At 52.6% G+C, this 19,902-nt stretch overlaps 1 protein-coding gene across 1 annotated transcript in view; it reads left to right on the forward strand.

Annotated features, from left to right (window-relative positions):
- Window positions 1–125: 125 nt before the first annotated feature.
- The window catches only part of LOC132814245 (uncharacterized), a 42,650-nt gene continuing 22,873 nt past the window's right edge, over window positions 126–19,902 (forward strand). Inside the window, exons 1-9 of the mRNA XM_060823443.1 lie at window positions 126–155; window positions 7,295–7,397; window positions 7,633–7,925; window positions 8,992–9,149; window positions 10,037–10,170; window positions 10,565–10,653; window positions 12,086–12,210; window positions 13,089–13,288; window positions 18,476–19,312. Of these exons, the coding sequence (XP_060679426.1) occupies window positions 136–155; window positions 7,295–7,397; window positions 7,633–7,925; window positions 8,992–9,149; window positions 10,037–10,170; window positions 10,565–10,653; window positions 12,086–12,210; window positions 13,089–13,288; window positions 18,476–19,312 (1,959 nt within the window). The 5' untranslated portion in view covers window positions 126–135. The remainder of the gene's footprint in view (window positions 156–7,294; window positions 7,398–7,632; window positions 7,926–8,991; window positions 9,150–10,036; window positions 10,171–10,564; window positions 10,654–12,085; window positions 12,211–13,088; window positions 13,289–18,475; window positions 19,313–19,902) is intronic.

Raw genomic sequence — 19,902 nt, forward strand, 5'->3', positions numbered from 1 at the left:
TAACTTGCGCCCGATCATCCTTCGATTTGCGGACGGCGATGTCAGTCAGAGAGGAAGGCACACCTTACGTCGAAGCGTGATGACGTTTGGCGAGGCAACCCCGCCCCTTTCCTGACGGTTGGAGGAGGCGGGAATATGGAGGATTGGAAGTGCAGGTGAATGAGAGTTGGTCAGTAATGTGATGGAGTGACCCACCGTGGGCCCATGGTCAGTCTGACCGGCGGGGTGGTCATCAGGGGGTCCTAATCTCATGTCACAGTCATTAATAATACAGTGACATCAGTATATAATGTACAAATAGTGGGAGATTATCAATAATACCCTCACACAGTATAACGCTGTGTATAATCAGAGAGACAGAGTGGGGGTGAAACAGAGATTATCAATAATACCCTCACACAGTATAACGCTGTGTATAATCAGAGAGACAGAGTGGGGGTGAATCAGAGATTATCAATAATACCCTCACACAGTATAACGCTGTGTATAATCAGAGAGACAGGGTGGGGGTGAATCAGAGATTATCAATAATACCCTCACACAGTATAACGCTGTGTATAATCAGAGAGACAGGGTGGGGGTGAATCAGAGATTATCAATAATACCCTCACACAGTATAACGCTGTGTATAATCAGAGAGACAGGGTGGGGGTGAATCAGAGATTATCAATAATACCCTCACACAGTATAACGCTGTGTATAATCAGAGAGACAGAGTGGGGGTGAATCAGAGATTATCAATAAAACCCTCACACAGTATAACGCTGTGTATAATCAGAGAGACAGAGTGGGGGTGAATCAGAGATTATCAATAATATACTCACACAGTACAACGCTGTGTATAATCAGAGAGGCAGAGTGGGGGTGAATCAGAGATTATCAATAATATACTCACACAGTACAACGCTGTGTATAATCAGAGAGACAGGGTGGGGGTGAATCAGAGATTATCAATAATACCCTCACACAGTATAACGCTGTGTATAATCAGAGAGACAGAGTGGGGGTGAATCAGAGATTATCAATAATACCCTCACACAGTATAACGCTGTGTATAATCAGAGAGACAGAGTGGGGGTGAATCGGAGATTATCAATAATACCCTCACACAGTATAACGCTGTGTATAATCAGAGAGACAGGGTGGGGGTGAATCAGAGATTATCAATAATACCCTCACACAGTATAACGCTGTGTATAATTAGAGAGACAGAGTGGGGGTGAATCAGAGATTATCAATAATACCCTCACACAGTATAACGCTGTGTATAATCAGAGAGACAGGGTGGGGGTGAATCAGAGATTATCAATAATATACTCACACAGTATAACGCTGTGTATAATCAGAGAGACAGGGTGGGGGTGAATCAGAGATTATCAATAATACCCTCACACAGTATAACGCTGTGTATAATCAGAGAGACAGAGTGGAGGTGAATCAGAGATTATCAATAATACCCTCACACAGTATAACGCTGTGTATAATCAGAGAGACAGGGTGGGGGTGAATCAGAGATTATCAATAATACCCTCACACAGTATAACGCTGTGTATAATTAGAGAGACAGAGTGGGGGTGAATCAGAGATTATCAATAATACCCTCACACAGTATAACGCTGTGTATAATCAGAGAGACAGAGTGGGGGTGAATCAGAGATTATCAATAATATACTCACACAGTATAACGCTGTGTATAATCAGAGAGACAGAGTGGGGGTGAATCAGAGATTATCAATAATATACTCACACAGTATAACGCTGTGTATAATCAGAGAGACAGGGTGGGGGTGAATCAGAGATTATCAATAATACCCTCACACAGTATAACGCTGTGTATAATCAGAGAGACAGAGTGGGGGTGAATCAGAGATTATCAATAATACCCTCACACAGTATAACGCTGTGTATAATCAGAGAGACAGGGTGGGGTGAATCAGAGATTATCAATAATACCCTCACACAGTATAACGCTGTGTATAATCAGAGAGACAGAGTGGGGGTGAATCAGAGATTATCAATAATATACTCACACAGTATAACGCTGTGTATAATCAGAGAGACAGGGTGGGGGTGAATCAGAGATTATCAATAATATACTCACACAGTATAACGCTGTGTATAATCAGAGAGACAGAGTGGGGGTGAATCAGAGATTATCAATAATACCCTCACACAGTATAACGCTGTGTATAATCAGAGAGACAGGGTGGGGGTGAATCAGAGATTATCAATAATACCCTCACACAGTATAACGCTGTGTATAATCAGAGAGACAGGGTGGGGGTGAATCGGAGATTATCAATAATACCCTCACACAGTATAACGCTGTGTATAATCAGAGAGACAGGGTGGGGGTGAATCGGAGATTATCAATAATACCCTCACACAGTATAACGCTGCGTATAATCAGAGAGACAGAGTGGGGGTGAATCGGAGATTATCAATAATACCCTCACACAGTATAACGCTGCGTATAATCAGAGAGACAGAGTGGGGGTGAATCGGAGATTATCAATAATACCCTCACACAGTATAACGCTGTGTATAATCAGAGAGACAGAGTGGGGGTGAATCAGAGATTATCAATAATACCCTCACACAGTATAACGCTGTGTAGAATCAGAGAGACAGGGTGGGGGTGAATCAGAGATTATCAATAATATACTCACACAGTATAACGCTGTGTATAATCAGAGAGACAGGGTGGGGGTGAATCAGAGATTATCAATAATACCCTCACACAGTATAACGCTGTGTATAATCAGAGAGACAGGGTGGGGGTGAATCAGAGATTATCAACAATATACTCACACAGTATAACGCTGTGTATAATCAGAGACAGAGTGGGGGTGAATCAGAGATTATCAATAATACCCTCACACAGTATAACGCTATGTATAATCAGAGAGACAGAGTGGGGGTGAATCAGAGATTATCAATAATACCCTCACACAGTATAACGCTGTGTATAATCAGAGAGACAGGGTGGGGGGGAATCAGAGATTATCAATAATACCCTCACACAGTATAACGCTGCGTATAATCAGAGAGACAGGGTGGGGGTGAATCAGAGATTATCAATAATACCCTCACACAGTATAACGCTGTGTAGAATCAGAGAGACAGGGTGGGGGTGAATCAGAGATTATCAATAATATACTCACACAGTATAACGCTGTGTAGAATCAGAGAGACAGGGTGGGGGTGAATCAGAGATTATCAATAATATACTCACACAGTATAACGCTGTGTATAATCAGAGAGACAGGGTGGGGGTGAATCAGAGATTATCAATAATACCCTCACACAGTATAACGCTGTGTATAATCAGAGAGACAGGGTGGGGGTGAATCAGAGATTATCAATAATACCCTCACACAGTATAACGCTGTGTATAATCAGAGAGACAGAGTGGGGGTGAATCAGAGATTATCAATAATATACTCACACAGTATAACGTTGTGTATAATCAGAGAGACAGGGTGGGGGTGAATCAGAGATTAACAATAATACCCTCACACAGTATAACGCTGTGTATAATCAGAGAGACAGAGTGGGGGTGAATCAGAGATTATCAATAATACCCTCACACAGTATAACGCTGTGTATAATCAGAGAGACAGGGTGTGGGTGAATCAGAGATTATCAATAATACCCTCACACAGTATAACGCTGTGTATAATCAGAGAGACAGGGTGGGGTGAATCAGAGATTATCAATAATACCCTCACACAATATAACGCTGTGTATAATCAGAGAGACAGGGTGGGGGTGAATCAGAGATTATCAATAATACCCTCACACAATATAACGCTGTGTATAATCAGAGAGACAGGGTGGGGGTGAATCAGAGATTATCAATAATATACACACACAGTATAACGCTGTGTATAATCAGAGAGACAGGGTGGGGGTGAATCAGAGATTATCAATAATGTTCTCACACAGTATAACGCTGTGTATAATCAGAGAGACAGAGTGGGGGTGAATCAGAGATTATCAATAATACCCTCACACAGTACAACGCTGTGTATAATCAGAGAGACAGAGTGGGGGTGAATCAGAGAGACAGAGTGGGGGTGAATCAGAGATTATCAATAATACCCTCACACAGTATAACGCTGTGTATAATCAGAGAGACAGGGTGGGGGTGAATCAGAGATTATCAATAATATACTCACACAGTATAACGCTGTGTATAATCAGAGACATAGTGGGGGTGAATCAGAGATTATCAATAATACCCTCACACAGTATAACGCTGTGTATAATCAGAGAGACAGAGTGGGGGTGAATCAGAGATTATCAATAATACCCTCACACAGTATAACGCTGTGTATAATCAGAGAGACAGAGTGGGGGTGAATCAGAGATTATCAATAATATACACACACAGTATAACGCTGTGTATAATCAGAGAGACAGAGTGGGGGTGAATCAGAGATTATCAATAATACCCTCACACAGTATAACGCTGTGTATAATCAGAGAGACAGAGTGGGGGTGAATCAGAGATTATCAATAATACCCTCACACAGTATAACGCTGTGTATAATCAGAGAGACAGGGTGTGGGTGAATCAGAGATTATCAATAATACCCTCACACAATATAACGCTGTGTATAATCAGAGAGACAGGGTGGGGGTGAATCAGAGATTATCAATAATATACTCACACAGTATAACGCTGTGTATAATCAGAGAGACAGGGTGGGGGTGAATCAGAGATTATCAATAATACCCTCACACAGTATAACGCTGTGTATAATCAGAGAGACAGAGTGGGGGTGAATCAGAGATTATCAATAATATACTCACACAGTATAACGCTGTGTATAATCAGAGAGACAGGGTGGGGGTGAATCAGAGATTATCAATAATACCCTCACACAGTATAACGCTGTGTATAATCAGAGAGACAGAGTGGGGGTGAATCAGAGATTATCAATAATATACTCTCATGGTATACAGGAGATGACTTTGCCTCAGTTCCAGGATAAGTGTGAGCGGGGGTGTGTCTGTCTGAGTTCCGGAGCAGTGTGTGGCAGATGGGGGGAGAGGTGGGGGTGGTGTCTCTGTCTCAGTTTCAGGAGCAGTGTGAGGGGGGTGTCACTCCCTCAGTTTCAGGAGCAGTGTGAGGGCGGTGTCACTCCCTCAGTTTCAGGAGCAGTGTGAGGGGGGGGGTGTCACTCCCTCAGTTTCAGGGACAGTGTGAGGGGGGTGTCACTCCCTCAGTTTCAGGGACAGTGTGAGGGGGGGTGTCACTCCCTCAGTTTCAGGAGCAGTGTGAGGGGGGGTGTCACTCCCTCAGTTTCAGGAGCAGTGTGAGGGGGGGGTGTCACTCCCTCAGTTTCAGGAGCAGTGTGAGGGGGGGGGTGTCACTCCCTCAGTTTCAGGAGCAGTGTGAGGGGGGATGTCACTCCCTCAGTTTCAGGAGCAGTGTGAGGGGGGGTGTCACTCCCTCAGTTTCAGGAGCAGTGTGAGGGGGGGGGTGTCACTCCCTCAGTTTCAGGAGCAGTGTGAGGGGGGGGGTGTCACTCCCTCAGTTTCAGGGCAGTGTGAGGGGGGATGTCACTCCCTCAGTTTCAGGGCAGTGTGAGGTGGGGGGGTGTCACTCCCTCAGTTTCAGGAGCAGTGTGAGGGGGGGGTGTCACTCCCTCAGTTTCAGGGCAGTGTGAGGGGGGATGTCACTCCCTCAGTTTCAGGGCAGTGTGAGGTGGGGGGGTGTCACTCCCTCAGTTTCAGGGCAGTGTGAGGGGGGTGTCACTCCCTCAGTTTCAGGAGCAGTGTGAGGTGGGGGGATGTCACTCCCTCAGTTTCAGGAGCAGTGTGAGGTGGGGGGATGTCACTCCCTCAGTTTCAGGAGCAGTGTGAAGGGGGGGTGTTACTCCCTCAGTTTCAGGGCAGTGTGAGGGGGGGTGTCACTCCCTCAGTTTCAGGAGCAGTGTGAGTGGGGGGTGTCACTCCCTCAGTTTCAGGGACAGTGTGAGGGGGGGGGGTTTACTCCCTCAGTTTCAGGGCAGTGTGAGGGGGGGTGTTACTCCCTCAGTTTCAGGAGCAGTGTGGGGGGGGGGGTGTCACTCCCTCAGTTTCAGGGCAGTGTGAGGGGGGGTGTCACTCCCTCAGTTTCAGGGCAGTGTGAGGGGGGGTGTCACTCCCTCAGTTTCAGGAGCAGTGTGAGGGGGGTGTCACTCCCTCAGTTTCAGGGACAGTGTGAGGGGGGCTGTCACTCCCTCAGTTTCAGGGACAGTGTGAGGGGGGGGGTGTCACTCCCTCAGTTTCCGGAGCAGTGTGAGGGGGGGGGTGTCACTCCCTCAGTTTCAGGGACAGTGTGAGGGGGGGGGTGTCACTCCCTCAGTTTCAGGAGCAGTGTGAGGGGGGCTGTCACTCCCTCAGTTTCAGGGACAGTGTGAGGGGGGGTGTCACTCCCTCAGTTTCAGGGACAGTGTGAGGGGGGGTGTCACTCCCTCAGTTTCAGGAGCAGTGTGAGGGGGGGGTGTCACTCCCTCAGTTTCAGGGACAGTGTGAGGGGGGGGGTGTCACTCCCTCAGTTTCAGGGACAGTGTGAGGGGGGGGGTGTCACTCCCTCAGTTTCAGGAGCAGTGTGAGGGGGGGTGTCACTCCCTCAGTTTCAGGGCAGTGTGGGGGGGGGGGGTGTCACTCCCTCAGTTTCAGGGCAGTGTGAGGGGGGGGGTGTCACTCCCTCAGTTTCAGGACAGTGTGGGGGGGGGGTGTCACTCCCTCAGTTTCAGGAGCAGTGTGAGGGGGGTGTCACTCCCTCAGTTTCAGGAGCAGTGTGAGGGCGGTGTCACTCCCTCAGTTTCAGGAGCAGTGTGAGGGGGGGTGTCACTCCCTCAGTTTCAGGAGCAGTGTGAGGGGGGGGGTGTCACTCCCTCAGTTTCAGGGCAGTGTGGGGGGGGTGTCACTCCCTCAGTTTCAGGGCAGTGTGGGGGTGTCACTCCCTCAATTTCAGGAGCAGTGTGAGGGGGGGGTGTCACTCCCTCAGTTTCCGGAGCAGTGTGGGGAGGGGTGTCACTCCCTCAGTTTCAGGAGCAGTGTGAGGTGGGGGGGTGTCACTCCCTCAGTTTCAGGGCAGTGTGGGGGGGGGTGTCACTCCCTCAGTTTCAGGGCAGTGTGGGGGTGTCACTCCCTCAATTTCAGGAGCAGTGTGAGGGGGGGGTGTCACTCCCTCAGTTTCCGGAGCAGTGTGAGTGGTCTGCTCTGGGTGATGAAAGTTGTATTGTCTGTCAGTGAAATCACTGTTTTGCTTTGTGTCTTTCTGTGTGTCCGACAGCTCTGTGTTTAGTCTGGGAAGCCCTTTTGGACAATCTCAGCTCTCTCGCAGTCACTACCACCCATCGTCTCCTCATCGGACACTCCCGCAGCAGGGCAGAAAGGTGAGACGGGTGTGCATTGTGAGGGACACGGACCGATTGATCGGGTCGTAAAATCTCGGGCTCACCTTTCATGCTTAATGCTGGTCTTAACTTTGACCCTAGTACAACCCAGTTTGCCAGCCTTGTGTGTAAGGATAGGCACCTGACTCCGTGAGCAATCTCATGCCATGCTGGAGCGGATGAGTAAAGGGGGCAAGTGCCAGTTGTAATGACTCAGTTATGTCTCACCTTCCAGGTGATGAAGCCAGGCCAGTGCCAACTGCCTGCACCATCGTTTGTATCGGCACCTCCTCTGGCCTCACCCGCTGCCCCCAGGCCAACTGACCAGCCTGCTGCTCAGGGCGAGGTGCCGGACACTGGGCCGGGCAGCCCCTTGGGGGAGTCCTGGCCGTCCACCGAGAGCAGCTCCCTCATGACACCCGAGGGAGAGTCGGGAGAATCGATGGCATCACGGGAGATGTTCCGTACTGACTCGGGTTGGTCAGGAAGTCCACACATTGACCCTGCGGAGAGTTCAATCATCGCAAAGTAAGTGACAGCACCGCTGATATCTCAGTCAGCCAGCAGACCTTTGCTGGAATAGTGACAAGTCCGAGGTCAGAGACAGCAAGGAGGAGCTACCTCCTCCTGATAGAATCATACAGTCCCTACAGTGTGGAAACAGGCCCATCAAGTCCACTCCAATCCTCCGAACTGTAGTCCACCCTGACTCGTTCCCCTACCGATATTTTTCCCCTGTCCAGTGGACATTATCTACACATCCCTGAACACTATGGGCAATTTATCATGGCCAATTCACCTAACCGGCACATCTTTGGACTGTGGGAGGAAACCAGAGCACCCAGAGTAAACCCACACAGACACGGGGAGAATGTGCAAACTCCGCACAGTCACCCAAGGTGGGAATCGAACCTGGGTCCCTGGCGCTGTGAGGCACACAGTGAGTAACCATGCCGTCCCTCTGACATGTGATCGCTGGATTAGAGAAAGGCAGTCAGCCAGGGTTCCTGCTCCTGATCCCTGTCCAGTGATCCCTGGGTTAGAGAGAAGGAGGGGGGAAATCAGCCAGGGTTCCTGCTCCTGATCCCTGTCCAGTGATCCCTGGGTTAGAGAGAAGGAGCGGGGAGATCAGCCAGGGTTCCTGCTCCTGATCACTGCTCAGTGATCCCTGGGTTAGAGAGAGAGAGAGAGAGAGAGGGGAAATCAGCCAGGGTTCCTGCTCCTGATCACTGCCCAGTGATCCCTGGGTTAGAGAGAAGGAGGGGGGGAAATCAGCCAGGGTTCCTGCTCCTGATCCCTGTCCAGTGGTCCCTGGGTTAGAGAGAGAGGGGAGATAGCAGAAGTTTGTAAGGTCTCAATGAATCTAGCAGTATTACAGGGCTGAATGGCCTCCCCTGTGCTAGCATAAATGGCTTCTTCCTGTTTTGTTGGAAGCAAACCAACAGGCCATATGGAACTGTGCTGTTCCTTTGGATTATTTCCACAGGACGGTGTCTGATTAGCTTTGGGTGACTAAACGGAATCTTTTGCTCAGACTCACCCTCACCCTTGTGAAGCATAGCAGCTGAAACCTTGCCTGCCCATCTCCACCCAGGTACATCCAGCGATTCCGACATGGCAAACCACTGAGCAGACAGCAGCGGGAACATGCTGCTGCTGGAATGGGCACAGAGGGGAGTGAGTTCTGGTGGCTGAAGCGTTCACCCCCAAACAGCTCAACACCAAAAGAGGAGACACACCCACACCACCCAGGTAACAGAGCAACTTTTACTGACAGTTACTTCAGCAAGGCGCAAATTAGACAACCATCAATCAATTCAATTCTGGTACGTAACTCCCTCCCGGGGAGCTGTTATTCTGTATGTAAACCACCCAGAACCCCACGATTAGATTCCAGTCTGTAACTCCCTCCCGGGTATCTGTTATTCTGTATATAAACCACCCCGAACCCCTCGATTAGATTCCAGGCTGTAACTCCCTCTCGGGATATCTGTTATTCTGTATATAAACCACCTCGAACCTCTCGATTCGATTCCAGTCTGTAACTCCCTCCGGGGTATCTGTTATTCTGTATATAAACCACCCCGAAACCCTCGATTAGATTCCAGTCTGTAACTCCCTCCCGGGGTATCTGTTATTCTGTATATAAACCACCTCTAACCCCTCGATTAGATTCCAGTCTGTAACTCCCTTCCGGGGTATCTGTTATTCTGTATATAAACCACTTCTAACCCCTCGATTAGATTCCAGTCTGTAACTCCCTCTCGGGGTATCTGTTATTCTGTATATAAACCACCCCGAACCCCTCGATTAGATTCCAGTCTGTAACTCCCTCCTGGGTATCTGTTATTCTGTATATAAACCACCCCGAACCCCTCGATTAGATTCCAGTCTGTAACTCCCTCCCGGGGTATCCGTTATTCTGTATATAAACCACCCCGAACCCCTCGATTAGATTCCAGTCTGTTAACGAACATAACCCACTAGATGATATGCTTAGTAATGTTAAGAAGAGTCAGTTGTCAGAATAGCTGATTGCTGGAACCCTCCTGATTCGGTGGGTGATGGTGCTTTCCGGGCTAGAGCCTGGGGAGTTTCAGGTGAAAGATGATCTTTGCTGGTCCTGCTCTTGCCCACAGAAGCTCGTTCATTGGCCACTGAGGGAGGAGAATCCACCTGCTACTCTGCTCGGCAACAGGAACACTTACCTGCGAACATATCTCTGCCCAACATCCCCAGTCTGTCTTTAAGGAGAACTGGACTCTCATCAGGAGTGAGTATTCTTGTCAGTCTGCGCTGTGCTGTCAGGAGTTTCCCAGCTGTGGAAGGTGGTAGCGTCCTCGTGGTGTGTCCGTCTGTACTGTTGACAGAAACCTGCTGTATGTGGCACACAGCCCAGCAGTGTGTGTCTGTACTTAATGACCTAGGCTGGACGGCACACCTCAGATACCCATATGTTAGCAAGAAGATAATTCAAGCAAGCTTCCTGCTCCTGATCACTACCGCCAGGTTAGGCAGACAGGGGATATCCACTGGTGCGTGAACACTTCTCTGTCCCTTCTCGTTGGCAGCGGGAAGACTTATCCTGGCTGTGAGTGAGGTCAGTGGACATTAGTATACACCAGCTGGCTTCGGGTGAAGTCTCTAAACGGTATTTTGTTTTCCAGGGTGAACGATCAGATGTTTCCCAGCTGGAGCCCTTGGACCTGGAGACCATTCATCTCCAGGAAAGAGCAAATCACCTGCTGCAGCACAGGTAAGATGCTGAGTGATACCCTGAATAATGAGGGAGTGGGCACTGTCAGATGGTCAGTGCTGAGGGAGTGGGCACTGTCGGAGGGTCAGTGCTGAGGGAGTGCCACACTGTCAGAGGGTCAGTGCTGAGGGAGTGGGCACTGACGGAGGGTCAGTGCTGAGGGAGTGGGCACTGTCGGAAGGTCAGTGCTGAGGGAGCGCCGCACTGTCGGAGGGTCAGTGCTGAGGGAGCGCCACACTGTCGGAGGGTCAGTGCTGAGGGAGTGGGCACTGTCGGAGGGTCAGTGCTGAGGGAGTGGGCACTGTCGGAGGGTCAGTGCTGAGGGAGTGGGCACTGTCGGAGGGTCAGTGCTGAGGGAGTGGGCACTGTCAGAGGGTCAGTGCTGAGGGAGTGCCGCACTGTCAGAGGGTCAGTGCTGAGGGAGTGGGCACTGACGGAGGGTCAGTTCTGAGGGAGTGGGCACTGTCGGAGGGTCAGTGCTGAGGGAGTGGGCACTGTCGGAGGGTCAGTGCTGAGGGAGCGCCGCACTGTCGGAGGGTCAGTGCTGAGGGAGCGCCACACTGTCGGAGGGTCAGTGCTGAGGGAGCGCCGCACTGTCGGAGGGTCAGTGCTGAGGGAGTGGGCACTGTCGGAGGGTCAGTGCTGAGGGAGTGAGCACTGTCGAAGGGTCAGTGCTGAGGGAGTGGGCACTGTCGGAGGGTCAGTGCTGAGGGAGCGCCGCACTGTCGGAGGGTCAGTGCTGAGGGAGCGCCGCACTGTCGGAGGGTCAGTGCTGAGGGAGTGGGCACTGACGGAGGGTCAGCGGTGAGGGAGCGCCGCACTGTCGGAGGGTCAGTGCTGAGGGAGTGGGCACTGTCGGAGGATCAGTGCTGAGGGAGCGCCGCACTGTCGGAGGGTCAGTGCTGAGGGAGTGGGCACTGTCGGAGGGTCAGTGCTGAGGGAGTGGGCACTGTCGGAGGGTCAGTGCTGAGGGAGTGGGCACTGTGGGAGGGTCAATGCTGAGGGAAGGGGCACTGTGGGAGGGTCATTGCTGAGGGAGCGGGCACTGTCGGATGGTGAGAACGTCAGCAACATAGCATTAACTAAGGCATCATGTTTAACTTTATGTTGATATGATTTATGTTGATATGCCTCAGGCGACAACTGTATGGAGTTTGCACATTCTCCCCGTGTCTGCGTGAGTTTCTTCCGGGTGCTCCGGTTTCCTCCCACAGTCACAAAGATGTGCGGGTCAGGTGAATTGGCCAGGATAAATTGCCCGTAGTGTTTGGTAAGGGGTAAATGTAGGGGTATGGGTGGGTTGCGCTTCGGCGGGTCGGTGTGGACTTGTTGGGCCGAAGGGCCTGTTTCCACACTGTAAGTAATCTAATCTAATGATTGCTTGTATCCATTCTCTTGCCAATGACCTGTTTCTTTATTCCCTCCTGTTCAGTGAATCCTCGTGCAGTGGCCTTGTCCCTGTTAGTTCAGATGGTGTTGGATCTCCATCTATCTCTGATCACGTTGACGAAGTGGTGGGCTGTCCTGTCTCTGTCCCACTGACCGTGTCCACTGATGGTAAGCGCCCTGCATTTTGGAAACCTCATTTATTTATCATTCCAACCCTGTAGCTTCCTCAGTACTGACCCTCTGACAGTGCCCACTCCCTCAGCACTGACCCTCCGACAGTGCGGTGCTCCCTCAGCACTGACCCTCCGACAGTGCCCACTCCCTCAGCACTGGCCCTCCGACAGTGCCCACTCCCTCAGCACTGACCCTCCGACAGTGCCCACTCCCTCAGCACTGACCCTCCGACAGTGCGGTGCTCCCTCAGCACTGACCCTCCGACAGTGCCCACTCCCTCAGCACTGACCCTCCGACAGTGCGGTGCTCCCTCAGCACTGACCCTCCGACAGTGCCCACTCCCTCAGCGCTGACCCTCCGACAGTGCCCACTCCCTCAGCACTGACCTTCCCACAGTGCCCGCTCCCTCAGCACTGACCCTTCGAAAGTGCGGTGCTCCCTCAGCACTGACCCTCCGACAGTGCCCACTCCCTCAGCATTGACCCTCTGACAGTACCCTCTCCCTCAGCACTGACCCTCCGACAGTGCCCACTCCCTCAGCACTGACCCTCCGACAGTACCCTCTCCCTCAGCACTGACCCTCTGACAGTGCCCACTCCCTCAACACTGACCTTCCCACAGTGCCCACTCCCTCAGCACTGACCTTCCCACAGTGCCCACTCCCTCAGCACTGACCCTCTGACAGTGCGGCACTCCCTCAGCACTGACCCTCTGACAGTGCCCACTCCCTCAGCACTGACCCTCCGACAGTGCCCACTCCCTCAGCACTGGTCCATATCTGTTTGTGGACTTTGATTTGTATAGCTGTTTAAACTGCGTGTGGCGGCCATGGTTCTGACCCAGCTCTGTGTGGCTCCTTCTGCCCTCTCCAGGAGATAAAGATGTGAAACATATCAGCATGTGGTCTGATGGCCCCTCCCCCAGCTGCAAGCCCTCGTTCAGCACTCGCCCTGAAGACGATATTCTCTACCTGTGGCGTCTGCAAAGGAAGATGGAGGCAGCGAGAGTGGGCTCATGGGCCTTGCTAGCACAGAGGAAGTCACACTCCCCTCCATTCCACTTGGGCAGGCAGGTAAGAGGCTGGCTGTCCTGTCACTGCTTCTCCCAGTAATTGTGGAGAAACCCCTTCACAGACTGACCTGCCCAGGCTTGCCCTTTGTAGATTCCTCGAGTAAAAAATGAGGTCTGCAGATGCTGGAGATCACAGCTGAAAATGTGTTGCTGGTTAAAGCACAGCAGGCCAGGCAGCATCTCAGGAATAGGGAATTCGACGTTTCGGGCATAAGCCCTTCATCAGGAATAAGAGAGAGTAGCCAAGCAGGCTAAGATAAAAGGTAGGGAGGAGGGACTAGGGGGAGGGGCGATGGAGGTGTGATAGGTGGAAGGAGGTCAAGGTGAGGGTGATAGGCCGGAGTGGGGTGGGGGCGGAGAGGTCAGGAAGAGGATTGCAGGTTAGGAGGGCGGTGCTGAGTTGAGGGAACCGACTGAGACAAGGTGGGGGGAGGGGAAATGAGGAAACTGGAGAAATCTGAGTTCATCCCTTGTGGTTGGAGGGTTCCCAGGCGGAAGATGAGGCGCTCCTCCTCCAGCCGTCGTGTTGTTGTGTTCTGCCGGTGGAGGAGTCCAAGGACCTGCATGTCCGTGGTGGAGTGGGAGGGAGAGTTAAAGTGTTGAGCCACGGGGTGGTTGGGTTGGTTGGTCCGGGCGGCCCAGAGGTGTTCTCTGAAGCGTTCCGCAAGTAAGCGGCCTGTCTCCCCAATGTAGAGGAGGCCACATCGGGTGCAGCGGATGCAATAGATGATGTGTGTGAAGGTACAGGTGAACTTGTGGCGGATATGGAAGGATCCCTTGGGGCCTTGGAGGGAAGTGAGTGTGGAGGTGTGGGCGCAAGTTTTACATTTCTTGCGGTTGCAGGGGAAGGTGCCGGGAGTGGAGGTTGGGTTGGTGGGGTGTGTGGATCTGACGAGGGAGTCACGAAGGGAGTGGTCCTTGCGGAACGCTGATAGGGGAGGGGAGGGAAATATATCCTTGGTGGTGGGGTCCGTTTGGAGGTGGCGGAAATGACGGCAGATGATACGTTGTATGCGGAGGTTGGTGGGGTGGTAGGTGAGAACCAGTGGGGTTCTGTCTTGGTGGCGGTTGGAGGAGCGGGGCTCAAGGGCGGAGGAGCGGGAAGTGGAGGAGATGCGGTGGAGGGCATCGTCGACCACGTCTGGGGGGAATCTGCGGTCCTTGAAGAAGGAGGCCATCTGGGCTGTGCGGTGTTGGAACTGGTCCTCCTGGGAGCAGATGCGGTGGAGACGAAGGAATTGGGAATATGGGATGGAGTTTTTGCAGGGTGGGAGGAGGTGTAGTCCAGGTAGCTGTGGGAGTCAGTCGGTTTATAGTAGATGTCTGTGTTGAGTCGGTCGCCTGAGATAGAGATGGAAAGGTCTAGGAAGGGGAGGGAGGAGTCTGAGACAGTCCAGGTGAATTTCAGGTCGGGATGGAAGGTGTTGATAAAGTTGATGAACTGTTCAACCTCCTCGTGGGAGCACGAGGCAGCGCCGATACAGTCATCGATGTAGCGGAGGAAAAGGTGGGGGGTGGTGCCAGTGTAGTTGCGGAAGATGGACTGTTCCATATATCCTACGAAGAGACAGGCATAGCTGGGGCCCATGCGGGTGCCCATGGCAACTCCTTTAGTTTGGAGGAAGTGGGAGGATTGAAAAGAGAAGTTATTCAGGGTGAGGACCAGTTCAGTCAGTCGAAGGAGGGTGTCAGTGGAAGGGTACTGGTTGGTGCGGCGGGAAAGGAAGAAGCGGAGGGCTTTGAGTCCTTCGTGATGGGGGATGGAGGTGTAGAGGGACTGGATGTCCATCGTGAAAATAAGGCGTTGGGGACCGGGGAAGCGAAAATCCTGGAGGAGGTGGAGGGCGTGGGTGGTGTCCCGAACGTAGGTGGGGAGTTGTTGGACTAAAGGGGACAGGACCGTGTCGAGGTATTGGGAGATGGGTTCGGTGGGGCAGGAGCAGGCTGAGACAATGGGTCGGCCGGGGCAGGCAGGTTTGTGGATTTTGGGCAGGAGGTAGAAACGGGCGGTGCGGGGTTGTGGGACTATGAGGTTGGAGGCGGTGGATGGGAGATCCCCTGAGGTGATGAGGTTATGGATGGTCTGGGAGATGATGGTTTGGTGGTGGGAGGTGGGGTAATGGTCAAGGGGGCAATAAGAGGAGGTGTCCGCGAGCTGGCGTTTGGCCTCAGCGGTATAAAGGTCGGTGCGCCAAACTACCACCGCGCCTCCCTTGTCTGCGGGTTTGATGGTGAGGTTGGGGTTGGAGCGGAGGGAGTGGAGGGCTGCACGTTCTGAGGGTGAGAGGTTGGAGTGGGTGAGAGGGGTGGACAGGTTGAGTCGGTTAATGTCACGGCGGCAGTTGGCTATAAAGAGATCGAGGGCAGGTAAGAGGCCAGCACGGGGTGTCCAGGTGGGTGGGGTGTGTTGGAGGTGGGAGAAGGGGTCGACAGAGGGTGGGCGGGATTCCTGCCCAGTCTCCTGCACAATGGCCCATACTTTCATTTCACTGGTTCCCAGATTCAAAACTGCAAATGTGTTGCTGGTCAAAGCACAGCAGGCCAGGCAGCATCTCAGGAATAGAGAATTCGACGTTTCGAGCATAAGCCCTTCATCAGGATTCCTGATGAAGGGCTTATGCTCGAAACGTCGAATTCTCTATTCCTGAGATGCTGCCTGGCCTGCTGTGCTTTGACCAGCAACACATTTGCAGCTGTGATCTCCAGCATCTGCAGACCTCATTTTTTACTCCCAGATTCAAAAGATCATCCTACATTTCCACCACAGCCAGTGGGTCACCATCACTAAACACATCTTCCCTCTGCCACCACTCTCAGCATTCTGCAGATTCTGTTATCTCGATCACACCCTTATCCATTTTGGGTACTTCCTTATTCCCCCCACCCCCACAATGGTACCTCCCCATGCAGTCAGAGAAGGTGTAACCCTGCTATAGGAAGGATGTTGTGAAACTTGAAAGGGTTCAGAAAAGATTTACAAGGATGTTGCCAGGGTTGGAGGATCTGAGCTACAGGGAGAGGCTGAACAGGCTGGGGCTGTTTTCCCTGGAGCGTCGGAGGCTGAGGGGTGACCTTATAGAGGTTTATAAAATCATGAGGGACATGGATAGGATAAATAAAGTCCTTTCCCTGGGGTCGGGCAGTCCAGAGCTATAGAGGGCATAGGTTTAGGGTGAGAGGGGAAAGATTTAAAAGGGATCTAAGGGGCAACATTTTCACCCAGAGGGTGGTACGTGTATGGAACGAGCTGCCAGAGGATGTGGTGGAGGCTGCTACAATGACAACATTTAAAAGATATCTGGCTGGGTATATGAATAGGAAGGGTTTGGAGGGATATGGGCCAAGTGCTGGCAAATGGGACTTGATTAGTTGAGGATATCTGGTCAGCATGGATGAGTTGGACCAAAGGATCTGTTTCTGTGCTGTAAACCTCCTTCCTTACTGTCCAAGGGCCCAGACACCCCTTCCAGGTGAAGCAGCATTTCAGTTGTACTACCCTCAGCTGAGTCGACTCCATTTGCTGCCCGTGGTGCAGTGTCCTTTACATCGGGTGAGACCAAACACAGACTGTGCAGCCCCTCCTCTCTGTCTGTCAGAATGATCCGAACCTGCCAGGTACTTCCCATTTCAGTAAACCATCCCCCCTCCCTTGGGGCGGTGGAAATATTTCCATCCCAGTCGTGTTGCAATGATTAATCTCCAATCTCCTCTCCATGCCCTCTCCCTCCCCCACTGCCTTGCTGATACTCATCCTCCCGAATATCTCTCCAATTTGCCCCCACCTTTTGAAAGCTCCTGTCGAATCTGCTCCCGCTGCCATTTTCGGCAGTGCCCCTTAGATCAGACCAACTCACTTTGTCAAGGAACACATTCTCCTCCACAGGTCTGACAGCATCTGTGGAGAGAAGGCAGGGTCACTGGACCCAAGACACTCACTGCGTCTTCTCTCCACAGATGTTGCTAGATCCGCTGAGTTTCTCCAGCAATTTTTGTCTTTGTTTCAAATTCTTCCCGTCTCCCCCCTCTGGGTCTTTTCCCGATTCTCTTCACTTTGTGTCCCTCTGCTGACTGACCATCCTGCCCCTGGAGACATTGTCTCCCTCGTCAACTCGATCAGCAACCACCCCCTCCCTGCTGATTTTGCAAGGCCCCGTTCAATCGCTTCCTGAACTTTCTCTGCTCCAAGGGGTGGATTCCAGCCTCTCCCGATCCCTCTCCATTTTATTTAAGACCACTTCACCCTGCAGTTGCACCTCTCCAAGGCTCCTCAGGCAACATCTTCCAAACCCACAGTCACTTCCACCTAGAAGGGCATGGGCAGCGAATACATGGGAACACCACCCCCCTGCAAGCTCCCCTCCGAGCCCCTCACCATCCTGACCCGGAAATGTCTTTTTCCTGTGTTCCCTTGTGGGCATCACTAGTTGGTCAGCATTTATTGCCAAACCCGAACTGCGGTTGAGCCATTTCAGAGGACACATCGCTGTGGGTCTGGAGTTACATGTAGGCCAGACCAGGTGAGGATGGCAGTTTCCTTCCCTGTAGACATTAGTGAGCCAGATGGGTTTATCTGATATTCGGCAGGGGATTCCCCAAAACGTATTTTAAATTGAATTCAAATTCCACCATCTGCCATGGCAGCATTCAAATCCAGGTCCCCAGAACATTCACTGGATGAGAAGTCTGACGATCGGTGTTCCTTCAGTGTCACTGGGTCAAAATCCTGGAACTCTTTCCCATTGTGTGTGCAGCCTCCTGTGATTCAGGAAGGCAGCTCCTCCAACACTTACTCCAGGAGCAACAAGGGACAGGCATTACATGCTGGTCCAGCACCACAGGCAAATAATGCAGCGCCAGAGACCCGGGTTCAATTCCCGCCTCGGTGTGGGGTTTGCACATTCTCCCCGTGTCTGTGTGGGTTTCCTCCGGGTGCTCCGGTTTCCTCCCACAGTCTAAAAATGTGCCGGTTAGGGTGGATTGTCCATGCTAAATTGCCAGTAGTGTTAGGTGCAGGGGTAAATGTAGGGGAACGGGTCTGGGTGGGTCGGTGTGGACCTGTTGGGCCGAAGGGCCTGCTTCCACAATGTAAGTAATCTAAATCTAAACGGCCCTGAGGTAGTCAGTGCCCGGAGACGGATGAAGCTGCAGCACAAACAGTCACTGAGTGAGAGGTGCTTTATTTTTCCAGATTACCAGGTCTGATGGGGACGTGAAAAAAGACAACTCAGTGGTCACAGGGTCATACCCTGAGGGAGGTTGGAGAGAGAGCGTGACACCGACCAGGAACCCCCAACATAGTCCAGGGAACAAAGCCGGGACTGGTGCTACCTGCCCCATGCCAATCCCGAGCGGAGCAGTGTGCCTGTCCGAGGACTGGACATGTCAACAGGCAGTCACAGGCGGTCAACGCTGTGATCCTCAGGTCGCGGAGAGGGAGCCAGCTCAGCGAGGAAGAGGTGAGAGTGGGCTCGCACACGGCCTGAGGTCAGCAATCGAAGGGCAAAGGTCAGCAGACTGTCCCTGCAGACAGCACGGCACTGATGAAGGAAGAGGTGAGAGTGGGCTCACGCACGGCCTGAGGTCAGCGATCGAAGGGCAAAGGTCAGCGGATGGCTATTCCAGACAGTGTGGCATGAGCAGAGGAAGGAGTTCAGAAGCAGTGTCTGGTGGCAAGGAGCAGGGACTGGAGCCTCTGCCTGAGGTCTGTGGAAGGGACTGCCCCCAGAGGGGTAGGCGAGCCCATCATCAGGGGCAAAGAGAAGCTGGATGGAGCTCGGGATTGGAGACCGGCAGCTGCCAGCCTCCTGTGTCCCTGCAGCCTCCGAATTTTCGCCAAGTGAGGCCATGGCAGCAGGACTCTCACCCATTGACTGGGAGCAGCGGCTCAGACACAGAACAGCAATTCTCCGAAGGTGAACACGACAGTGCATCACCCGAGAACTCAGCAACAAGGGGACAGCGTCAAGGGAAGCCTGCACCATCCCATCACCGTCAGCACGCAAACGTTCGGCAGGTGTTGGGACAGGTGCTGCCTTTAATCTTAACCATGTCACCAGATAGAGGGCTTCTCATCCTATGGAGGCCAGAGGCTCCCTCAGCACTGACCGTCCAACAGTGCCCACTCACTCAGCACTGACCCTCCGACAGTGGGGCCCTCCCTCAGCACTGACCCTCCGACAGTGCAGCACTCCCTCAGCACTGACCCTCCGACAGTGCCCACTCCCACAGCACTGACCCTCCGACAGTGCCCATTCCCTCAGCACTGACCCTCCGACAGTGCGGCACTCCCTCAGCACTGACCCTCCGACAGTGCGGCACTCCCTCAGCACTGACCCTTCGACAGTGCGGCACTCCCTCAGCATTGACCCTCCGACAGTGCCCACTCCCTCAGCACTGACCCTCCGACAGTGCCCATTCCCTCAGCACTGACCCTCCGACAGTGCGGCACTCCCTCAGCACTGACCCTCCGACAGAGCCCACTCCCACAGCACTGACCCTCTGACAGTGCCCATTCCCTCAGCACTGACCCTCCGACAGTGCGGCACTCCCTCAGCACTGACCCTCCGACAGTGCGGCACTCCCTCAGCACTGACCCTCCCACAGTGCCCACTCCCA

The sequence above is a fragment of the Hemiscyllium ocellatum genome, unplaced genomic scaffold, assembly GCF_020745735.1.
Source record: "Hemiscyllium ocellatum isolate sHemOce1 unplaced genomic scaffold, sHemOce1.pat.X.cur. scaffold_764_pat_ctg1, whole genome shotgun sequence".
Taxonomy (NCBI): Eukaryota; Metazoa; Chordata; class Chondrichthyes; order Orectolobiformes; family Hemiscylliidae; genus Hemiscyllium; species Hemiscyllium ocellatum.